The sequence below is a fragment of the Plectropomus leopardus genome, chromosome 19 (assembly GCF_008729295.1).
Source record: "Plectropomus leopardus isolate mb chromosome 19, YSFRI_Pleo_2.0, whole genome shotgun sequence".
NCBI classification, from domain to species: Eukaryota; Metazoa; Chordata; class Actinopteri; order Perciformes; family Serranidae; genus Plectropomus; species Plectropomus leopardus.
The window spans coordinates 15385960-15397974 of NC_056481.1; the positions used below are offsets into that span (position 1 = coordinate 15385960).

The 12015-nt window shown below is 39.6% G+C and overlaps 1 protein-coding gene across 1 annotated transcript in view; it reads left to right on the forward strand.

Moving 5' to 3' along the window:
• The window catches only part of LOC121959217 (double C2-like domain-containing protein alpha), a 35239-nt gene that overhangs the window by 21453 nt on the left and 1771 nt on the right, over positions 1 to 12015 (forward strand). The window contains 3 exon segments of the mRNA XM_042508441.1: positions 6088 to 6287; positions 11213 to 11294; positions 11566 to 11662. Of these exon segments, the coding sequence (XP_042364375.1) occupies positions 6088 to 6287; positions 11213 to 11294; positions 11566 to 11662 (379 nt within the window).

The window sequence follows — 12015 nt, forward strand, 5'->3', positions numbered from 1 at the left end:
AGATATTGTCTTAGGTTTCGGATAAGGTAGTATTGTAACTGTTGTCTTTACAACACTTTGCTGTACTGGTTTTAAAAGCTGCATTACAGCAAAGTGACGTCATTTTCTGAACTCACCAGACTTCTATTAATTGCCTTTAGCCACTTTGTCATTATAGCCACATTACTGATGATTATAAAAAATCTCATTGTGTAAATATTTTGTAAAAGCACAAACACAGTATCGTCACAGTATTAATATTGAGGTGTCTGGTCAAAAAATACCAAGATATTTACATTTTCTTCAAATTGCCCAGCGTGCAATGGATAATCATCTCAAAAAATATCCACGTGTCATGGTATTACAGTATTACAGAATTATTATCATCATTATTATTATTATTATTATTATTATTATTATAAGGAATGGTTGATCGAATGTTTATTGGTTGATCAATGTTTATTATTAAACTTTTTTTATGCAGGTGGGTTAAAAGTTTACCTTTTGAAATTAGCACAAGTTAAGGGGAGATTCTCAATCCCGCTGTTTTTTGAAATAGCATCAATAAGTAAATGTAAACTGTATGATAACTGTTCATATTTATACTACTGAATCCCTACCCTATCCCTTTAAAGTGTGCCACAATAGCGAGAGCAGAGTGGGGGCTCCCTTCTTAGCAAAATGACCATGTCGTCCTCATTAACCTGCCATCCCTCTCCAGCCTCAGGTCTGGACCCACACGTTGTCCTATCTGGACCCAGAACTCTAACCAATACATTAGTGAGAATCATTATCATCGTTTCGATAGAGCATTTCTGTTTCAGCCAGCACCGCATTGTTGTGTTGATTTAGCGACCATGAATCTTGCAGACCAATTGCACGTGTTACATCATCTCACATGATGCTTCTCAGCCAATCAAATCTGTGCATTACGATGAGCATTTTGACCCAAGTGAAGACAGACAACAACAACAGTCAGGGGAGTAATGAAAGAGTCAGATAAAAGTTATTATTCTAAATAGAGAAAACAACAAAATAAGACCTTTTAATCAATAACTGATAGACTCTTAGGTGTTCGTTCTCATGGACAGTTCAAAATTACCATGTGTCAGACCATGGCAGTCAGCCAGCATACCCACTCAAATCCAAAATAAGGCCAGAGAAACAAATGGAAGTGAGTCACTGAATCAAAACGCAAGGTAGACATGAGACAGGGGGTTGGGGTCAATCAACCTTGTTAAATCTAACAAACAGCCAACTGTGAGAATGCAATTTGGCTTGAGGGTGACTATGGGGCAATTGATCGGCCGTCAAATGTATTGAACATGGAACACAACATTAGCTATTGCAGGCTGCTGGTCACACTGGGCCAAAAAGGCTGCAGCAGCAAAACCCCGAGTGAACTGAACTGAGTAAAGTGTGTTTTTAATTGCCTATATATACTCATTGATATACTCATTCTTTCACAAGTTATTTCTCGTAACAGAAAGGATGCTAGTCTGGTTCTTTAATTAATAAACCGATGTGAGAGCTGTTAGAAGTTCTTAATGTCTTAGTTGTTTTTAGACACACAGATGAATTTAGAGCCTTTTAACACATATTGGGTAAATCAAAGAAGGGGCCCGTCCAAAAAGTCAGTCGTCCCTTAACTTCATTAGTATAACTGGAGTGAAACAGCTGCTTCTGTGTTTCTGGCTACATTCAAGGTTGTTTAATATGATCGTCCTGCCAGTTCTCTCGCCTCGCAAACCCACCCACAAAATTTATCTCTTTCCCGTTTCGTCTGTCACTGTGTGTTTGTAGCCGCGTGTGGCTGGCTCCACATTGATGCCTGTTTATTTTCACCTCCCTAATGAGTTGCTCTCTATCGATCTGTGAAGGTCTGAGCTGTTCTATTACCAGATACCTGGTGCAAATTATCCTCACTAATTGCGAGTCTCCTGCTCAGTCACGGCAGATGGCGAACTGGCTGTTGGCAGTAATGATGATTCCAAGAGAAAAAAATACAGACAAGGAGAGGAGGAAAAATAGGAAAGAGAGATGTAGTTTATAAAGGAAAGGGGCAAGTGGTTGAGACAATTACAGAAAGGGAGGGAGGAGCATGGAGGAGTGCGGGGCGTGTGGCATATTGATCGTCCTGGCTGTGTCCACCTCACGCCTGCAGATAAGACTTAATGAGAGATGGAGAGAGATAAAGGAGAAGAAAGACATTTAGTGATGGGGGCCTGTTTTACATTAAAATGACATTATAGGCAATAAAACAGCGCGCTTTTTTCATTTTCTGTGCTGAGATATAAAAGAAATGTACCTGCAGTGAAGACAAATAGCTCGTTTTTCCTATAAATAACATAACGTGTATTGGTGCTGTTGGCCATGAGGGTGAGTCACGGTCCTGTGAAAACCTCGTCTTCATCCTCTGTTGTTGCTCCCTCACTTTCTTTCATCTGTCACTTTAAATCTACTCTGTTGTTCCGCTTGTTGTCAAACAGTTTGATGTTGTCCGTGGAAAATAATCGAGCCAGGAGCGACAAACTGGACTAATATGTCTTTAAGGCGGTGCTTCAGTCTGTTCGAGACAGGTTGCCATCAGACCGACTGACTGCACTCCTGTTTATCACTTGTTCTCAGCGATAGTGATGGTTGACTTTGTCTCTGAGCTGTGAGAGATGAACTCGAATGATAGATGAAAGTCACTGAGCTCTTTAGGTGTGTTTGCTTCTGAGAAAAAAAGAGTGATTAACTCCATCACAGCGAAGGACACAAAGTACATTTTAAAGCTCTGTAGGTTTTCATAAAATAAAAGACGCGTTTTTCTTCTTACAAGGAAACGGTTGGATTCATAAACGATAAAACTCGCTCCCTGTACTAAATATGGGTTCCAAAAGGGTTCTTCCCAAAGGGGTGAGGTTCTACCCATACATAATTTTTTGCTCGTGAAGAACTCTGTTTTTGAAGAAAGCTTTCTTTGGGGTAAAAACCATTAAAGAACCCTTTTCAGTGAAAGAACCCTTTTTCTTGGATCAATTAACAATCATGAGTGTAAAAGACTAATATTCTTTTTAAGTGGTATTTTTAAATGTAATGGAATCATAATCAATTCATTTTACTATGTGTTCTGTCATAGTTGATATCTTTATCAGAATTATATATATATATATATATATATATATTATATATATATATATATATATATATATATATATATATATATATATATATAGGTTCTTTATGTTGGGTTCTAGATGGAACCCACTGAAAAGGTTCCAGGTGTAACCTTTACAAAGGCCCAAAAAGGTTCTCCTAAGGGGACAAGCTGAAGAACCATAATGGTTATAGTAATTCTAAGAGTGTGCTCAATGCATTCAGGGGTTTTGCAGCTCCAGCCATAACAAAGAGACAAAATAGAGCAGAAATATAAACCTTGAGTGTATGATTTGCTTTCGGTCTAAAATTTGGCAGCAACAGATGGGTTCAGTGTGATTGAGTAAGAAAGATGTGGTGGGCATCTGCTGGCGACGTGTTTTAGGCCCCCACAGACGTCTCGTACTGTTACACTGTGTTCTAGCATTTATCCCGTCACCTGTAGCAAAAGCAGCCGCTGTTCAGCAAAGGTTGCATAAGTTTGCTTTGTTTTCTGCTGTGCTGATGCGGGAGGATCTGCACTGTACTGCCGCGGTTTGTTTTCACTGCAGCTTTAACCTGCTCCAATTGATGTCTTGGCCTGGGTTAACACAACGCTGACATGTTGTCACCTTATTAAGTTGATATTTCGAGCATGTATTCAAACAGCTGTGGCTTATTTACACATCTAACAAACACACAGCAACATTTGCATTCATTTGAAGTCGTGTTTGACTCGATCTCCTGAGGGAAACACCCGACTCTTTAGTAAATGATGACATTTTTCAGGAGTCCTGTGGGTCATGGGATTCCTGCGGGATTACTGCACAATGCCAATTGTATATCACATTGTATAGTCAATTTCAGTCTTCATCACGTGACTATGATGGGAGAGGAAAAACAGTCAACAGGAGTGAGCAGGACAGTAATCATTATAACAATGGGTTGATTTTTATATAGAAATATGCAGTTCTAATATGAATAATTGCAGAGTCTGGATGAGAAAGCAGTCATTCTTTTTTTGTGGGGGTGGGATGAGACAGGAGTGAAAATCTCATGGGACCCTCTATAGCTGCTAAAAGCTCCACCATCTTCACCAGCAAGTCGTTCACTTTTCCTGTCTGCTGCTGTTTGGTGTTGAGTAGGTAGTGTGCCAAGAATTCATCTGAGTTTTTTCACATAAAAAAAATACAGCTGCTATAGCTAAAAAACGACGTTGATGAGGGCAGTGAGAGTGAGCTAAACCTGTAAACTGGGCTGTAAAACAAAAACAAGAAACTGGAAGGTAGAAAAACGTACAGTCAAGAGAAACTGCAAAGTCAGATGATAACTCTGTGAGGGTTCATCGCCACACACAACCCCTTTTACATTACACACAGTCATAAATCCACTTCGTGATATAAAAATAGAACAAATCGAATGCACATCAGGTCATGGCACAAGATTATTTTCAATATGAGGCTTCCTTTTAACTTTAAGGCACCAATCTAGAAACTACAGATACAGCTTTTATTCTGATGCCTATTTCACGATAAACAGTTACAAATTCCCTACAGTTCGTATTACTGTTTCAAATTTTAATTATCATAAAGATTTGTTGAATTACCATACTTTGAAAAACTCACAGTTAGTACTGCCCAGCATTGATCAAAGTTAGCAACACTCTCCCAGACACAGACACAAAGGTGCAGCATGAAACGTCAGTTTTATTTGCTTTAGGCTTGCTGACTGAGCCGCAGGCAAACCCAAGCTAAAATCCCTGTGGCTGAAAAATTAAGCCAAGGCAGAAGCACCAACATCTGCAGTTCCTCAAATGGCCACTTGAGGCTGGCACCTGTAAATTTCCATTGTAAAATGCCCAATTTAAATGCAGAAATAAACATGTCTACAGTCTGCTACAAAAAATGGTTTTGCTCTTTACAGCTTATTTCAACATTCATGGCAACTGTACAGCGATGTATTTTTATACAACTCACTAGTTTATATTTTATTAAAGCTCAAAGTTATACCAGGGTTTTCACACACCTTTATTTATTTGTGGCACAGCACCACAACATCAGCATCCACCACTACATATAGATTTTCTAGTTCTAAAGCTTCGTCTCTCTCTCCATCACTCCAAGCAGCAGAGTGTACTCTTGGCACAGATGGAGCAGTATGGCGCCAAGTGAAACTTGACCGTTCATTAATTCATATAGTTTTAGTATTGTCTATCATTTTTACAACCTACTTTAGAAGAAACAGTCTGCAATCCCATGTAACGTGCACACACTTGGATCCAGGACTGTGTCGAAGCAGAACTAAGTTTGGTGTCACTCGCCTCTGCAGCAGCTGCTCCTCTTATCCATCCATCTAATCTGATCAGCTCCGATCATCTGACTATAAACTGATTGAAAGGAAGCATTGAATGTGAAAATCGAATACATTGTTCCTTGATAATCCATCCCATGGCTCAAAATCTACAAACTGCTGCAGAGGGGAAAAAAATCAATAGTCATGAAAAGTTTGCTTGTGTCGCATTTACAGACTTGCAAAAACCTCGTAATTAAGGGAAGAGATACAGAATGATCACAAAATCACACACATAAAAAAAAGTTGAAAGTTTGCTGAACTAAAGGCTTCAAAATGACAGTCCACAAACCAATTGGTGACGCCATGGTAGCTACATCTATCATTTGATACAGTCTGTGGGCAAACCCAGTGATGCCGCTGGTCCCTCGTACCATGAACAAGCATTTCAAATACAGGCTATCTTTAATGTTAATGCGCATTCACTATGGTTTTCATATGTTTAAATAAGGTATTTTATTATTTTAATGTTTTTGCAAAAAAAAAAAAAAGAAGGTATTTTTAATTGAATTTTTGTTTTTAAATATAAAATATTGTGATGATACTAGTAACAGTAATGATTTGGGACACACAAAAATTTTCCTACCATTCATCTCTATTTCTGACTGATTTTTTTCTATTTTCTTATTCTCTCTTCAGTGGGAAACTGAGCAGCAGAGAAGTCTAGAGGAGAGAGGCCGTTTGCTGCTCTGCCTGCAGTACCTCCCCCCCTCCAGCGATGGCGATGTAAAGGGCGAGGCCAAAGAGAGGGCTCGTGGTGGGCTGTGCGTGGGCGTCAAACGTTGTGCCCACCTGGCAGCCATGGATGTCAACGGCTACTCAGACCCCTACGTTAAAACGTAAGGATGGCATCAAACCCCTAACTGAGCGCCATGGCGTGTTTGATAAATGAGATGGAGGAACCTGAGCGATTAAATAATGAATACTTAGACTGATAGATTGACATTTCAGAACAATTTCCACATGACTTATCCAGCACCAAGCTGCCTCTGCACCTTATTACCTGTGTTTGGTCTTAACTGGCCATTGGCTCATAGTGACCCCATGAATCACCTTTTGTCGCCACTCGTGAGTGATAGATGGCTCGAGTTAACGCTGCACAAGGTAATGATGACAAATGAAGGCAGCTTTCACACATGTGGAAGCAACTGTAAAATATATCACTCACTCACCAAGATAATGGTGACAGTGTGTGTGCGTGTGTATTGACAGCCTTCAAAATAGAAAGGCAGTGACATGATGTAGTGTTATGGGTGAACTGTATCACAGAGGAGAGTGCTATTGCTGGTGTCATAGGGGTCCGTTAGAGTTTCATCACTCACTGATGAAAGAAAAGCAATAGCACGTGTGTCACTATGTGTGTGTGTGTGTGTGTGTGTGTGTGTGTTGGGTGGGGGGCGGAGAGGGCAGGGAGGTCCCTGGGCTGAATGATGCAGCCTGACAGAAACTGGACAAATGGGCTTGAAAATCTCCTCTTCTCCTTGGTGCTCTTCCTGAGAGTTGGCTCAGGCTTTAAGGTTGTTTCTGGAATGAGTAAATTACTAAAAAAAAACTCTCAGCACACACATGCACATAAATCTGAGGATGCCACCACGCTCTCCTCACTTCAGCACACACCAATCTCACCTCTCTTTTCTCGTCATGCCTCAAATTCTTCCTCCTTCTTTAAATCCACCGAACCTACGCTCACATCCCTCACACATCCACAGTAATACATCATGCACCTTGTTTCACTTTGGATGCGTGCTCGCATCTTTGCCCTTTGGCGCAAGCTTTTTCCCAGATGCTTTGTTGTGTCTGAGAGCGTGTGGGAACATACGCTCTCCGAGCTGTGGGTGGTGGGTGGAAAGCAAATGTGAATAGAGATTTCAGCATGCTCCTTCCAGCTGGCTTAAAAATATCCTGAGAATTTAATGACACCTCGTGAAGGACTGCTGAGCTTTTTCAATCTGTGCTGTTTTGGTGTTCAGTCCTCACACTCACATACAGTTAGTTTCACGAATAACACATTAAACCTTTGAGGGAACAGTTCGACATTTCTAGAAATACGCATATGCACTTTCCTGCTGAGAAAAAGATGAGAAAATGGAAACCACTGCCATATCTGCACAGCATACAGTCAGCAGCTAGTTAGCTTCGCTTAGCTCAAAGACTGGAAACAGCTAACCTGGCTCCGACCAAAGGTAACAAAACTCAACCTTCTTATACTTCATTAATGTCACTAATTAAGTCAGTCTGCACATTTATAAAAAAAAAAACAAAACATCAATCTCAATCACGATTTTGGATTCCCACAATAAAATAGTAGTTGTTTGTTGAGTCTCATTTTCAGGTCATCAAATACTGACGCTTTGGGCTGGTAGTTGGACCGCATCACCAACCCATCAGTATTTGACGACCTGGGAATAAGACGCGACAATCAACTGTTTTTCTCTGAAGCAGTGGTTCCCAACTGGTGGATTGCGGTCAAAAAGTGGATCGCAGGACCATTCTAAATAGACAACAAGTTACTTGTGAACGTGTCAAGTTTGGAAAAAACACATTACGACAATCACATTACAAAGTGCACAGAATTTCTGGCACAAAGCTTTTATTGTGAAGTGCTTTATTTTGTTTAAATTTTGTGAAATGAAATTGAAAATGTGGCCATTTATAATGTGTGGACCTTGAATAATGACTGAGGAGAAATCTTGACACCTGTGACTGGACCAGTTGGAAACCACCGTTCTAGAGTTAAACACAGCACTTTTAAATTAACGTGATCGACTGAGATACTGACATTTAAAATGTATGCTCCGCTGAGTGAAAACTCTGCTGCATATAAAATCAAGCACTTCCTAAACTAATTCCAGCCTCCACATTTGAAGAGCTGTCATGCCGCAATGCGTGCAGCCTGCGGTGGCAGTCTGCAAAAAAAAAAACTTTAAATGTTGCAACTGTAGATGGCAAAACAAAACTCATCCATTCATCAACCATCATCATCCCTCGTATGAAAGTATATAGGATTTAGGAGAGAACAAATCATGTTCATGCAAAGAGTGCATGAGACTTGTGTCTGCACCACAAAGCAAAACAACCAAAAGCAAAAACCACAATCCGCAGTACGATTAATGTATGACGGCCAAGAAGAATAACATTGCTAACATCACTGAATCACCATCCTTGTCCAGCATCAGCTCAGTCAGCAACACAGTTCAGGGCATCACAGTACAGTGACTGCAGTACAAATAGATTAATAAATAAAGCAGTGGGTAAGTATCCAGTGCTCAAAAATAGATGGAAATAATTAATGCGGTCTCAATCCATTTGGTCCAAGATATGTGTCCAATAAACACTGTTCTTAACTGGATGCACTCTGCAAGGGCATCCTCCTTATCTTCAGTTAGCCCATATTTGAAGTACAATTTTATTTCTATTATATTTTCAGAAGATGCACTGAATTCTGTTGAATAACTTCAAGTGTGTTGTATGCGGGGTAGTTACTATATATCACAATTTACTAGTTTATTTATATTTTGTATTAATAATCTGAATCTGCAAAGTATCTTAAGCTATCAGATCAATTTAGTGGTGTAAGAAAAAAAACAATATTCACCTCTGAGATGTAGAGTACTTAAGTAGCCTACAGTACTAGAGTAAATATACTTAGTTACAAGCCACCACTGTTGACAATTATCCATTTAACTGTTTTTTTCTCACTCTAGGAAATAAATATTAATGATAGTAGCTGTTAAGTATTACGTTTCTACACTACATTGATGATATTTACATTTTTTTTATGACTTTTCTTTATATGAAATGCAGGCTGACCAACAATTTTTGAGGTACTCATTTCAATTTCCAACGGTTAAACTTTGAACTTTCAATGTAAATAAGCACATTTTAAAAAAGCATCAAAATAGAGCTTGTTTATGGGGCGCCCAGGAGCTCACCTGGTGGAGCCGGCCCCATGTACAGAGGCTGTCATCTCCTCTCTCAACAAGAAAACAAGAAAACTCTCGAGACAAATACACAACAACAGCAACACACCTCGGCGGGTGCAACGGTCAGTATAAGACGATAAGAAAATGAAATATCATGTCCCCTCTGAACGATCAATAGCAATTCAACATCACCAAAGCAGCCAACACAGACGCAACTCCACACACGTTGCCTGGCAACGTTGACATTCTACTATGTACAGTGAGCGTGTTGTTGTACTCACCTGTCTGATTCTGTAGGTCACCGCGAGGTAATCCATCTGCACCAGGGTTAACTCTTCCGCTCGTTCACTCTCACGCGGCCTCTCCGCTCCCAGTATGACCAGTCCACTCAGCCTCTCTGTCCCAGTGAACAGTATTGTCAGAAACAAGTCCAAACAAATCTGACTGAAGGTCAAATCTCTGTAAAGTTGAAATATCCGCTGAAGGATCCACCACAAGACTGCAGGCGTTTAGCGTGTTCGCCGCACCCAGCATGCACCTGTTGGGGTGCGTTTGATTTGGGTCACCTAGCTTTCCCTCCGGGGATGCTTTCCACCAGTGAGTAACCCTTTGACACCTGAACACGTCGGCTTGAATTCTTTTAAAAACATTGAAGATGGCAATGACAACTTCTAACCAAATGCAGAAAAATGGCAAGAAATTATTTAAATAAATAGATAAATACAGAAGTACCTGTAAATAAGCAAAAAATGATAATTAAAAAATAAAATAAAAAGAGAAAAAAACAGGAAGAGAAAAAATGAGCTTAAGCAAGTGAAAAAAATAATAATCTGTAAAATGTCTGTTATGTTAAAACACACACTGAAGGATCGGTGATCCACTGGATCCACCACTACATTGTCAGCATTTAGCATGTTAGCCACACCCAGCATGCACCTGCTGGGGTGCGTTTGATTTGTTTCACCTAGTTTCCCCTCCGGTGGGTGCATTACACAAGTGAGTAACCCTTTGAAACCAGGGCAAAATTGGCCTGACTTCCCTTAAAAACACTGGAAGATGGCAATGAGCGACCTGTAAAGAAATGTCCCCCCAAAATATTAAGAAATTAATGGAAAAAAAAGTTATCTGAAGATTGAAAATTGCACTTGCTTAACCCTTAAAAACAACTGCAAAAAAATTAAAAACATTGCTGTAACATAATTTTAAATATATAATTATAATGAAATCGTTTTTCCCCCTTTTTTGGATGATATCTAACAATTTCCCTTGCTTGTTAAGGGTGAATGCAGCAAAACAAAACAGATGTTGGTCCAGTTCTAAAGGGTTAAGGGAACAAGGTTGTTGTTGTTGTTGTTGTTTTGATTGTTGTTTTAACATTAACCTATAATAACATAATTATTTTATCAATTGCAGTGTAATGTTGCTCACAAATTGCTTAGCTTGGCCCAACCACAACCGCAAAGTTAACTAAATATTTAAAACAAAAAGATAAAATGACTGTTTACTCACTCAAAATAGTACACAAAAAAAAAAAAAAAAAAAATAGGCCTATAGCTGTCTATTTCTGCCCCTGCCTCAAAGGAAACACTTTTTTTCTAAATCACCCATCAGGGAAAAAAGTCAGTAAATGAAAGTGACATGGCAGGAAACCCACTGAATCTAACCATAACTGACACATATTCCTGAGTGAACATAAGGATTTTCTATATGCATGAACTTCACTGACCTTAGTTATCCCTGGTTGCCTATTTGCCAGTCACCACTAAAGCTTCACTCTTCCCTTAAGCGGCACTATGAGCTGTGAATGATAATCTCATATATGATGGTTCCCTCTCTCTCAGGTACCTCAAGCCAGACGTTCAGAAGAAGTCCAAGCACAAAACAGCGGTCATAAAAAAGACTCTCAACCCGGAGTTTAATGAGGTAGAAATCCATGTTTGTGTATGTGCATACGTGTGGGAGTGATGGTTGAATGTAAAGAGAGAGCTCATTTAGTCCTCAGAGGCGCTGCACTGCATGCAAGCTCTCTGCAGCTGTTTTGTCAAACAGCCAATTACAGTTTGCTTATTATTAACCGTTGCCTCATTAGTGAGTATTTTAGAGGTTTATAAAAGAAGGAAAACATGTTTAAAGTTTGATCTTCTGACTTTTGCTCTCATTCGCTTAACCTTTACATTCTTTTATTTTCATCCAGGAGTTCTTTTATGAAATTACCTTCTCAGAATTAGCCACCAAGACGCTGGAGGTCACAGTGTGGGACTACGACCTGGGAAAGTCCAATGACTTCATAGGTGAATTCAGAGACAGCTAATAATTTCCTGCCTGCTGGTGTTTCTTGAATCACTGATCAGCTGCCTGGATACTTTATTCGCAGTCCAATAATGTTGGGCCCATGGCAGATGTTACCAAAGATATTTTAAGCTGTTCTTTATTATCTGCTGCTGAGGGCAGCACTGAGTGTAATTTGCAACGTTTAGTTGCCAAAAGGGTGTCAGTGAAGTTTTGGCTAAAAAGGAGTTTCATACTACACTTGCTCTGCGAGTGGGAATAAGTAATTACATTTACACCTGTTCTTCTATTTGAATAACCTTTTCCCACACTTTGTCTGAGATCCTTTAGATTCAAGATTTTCGTTTCTTAGGAA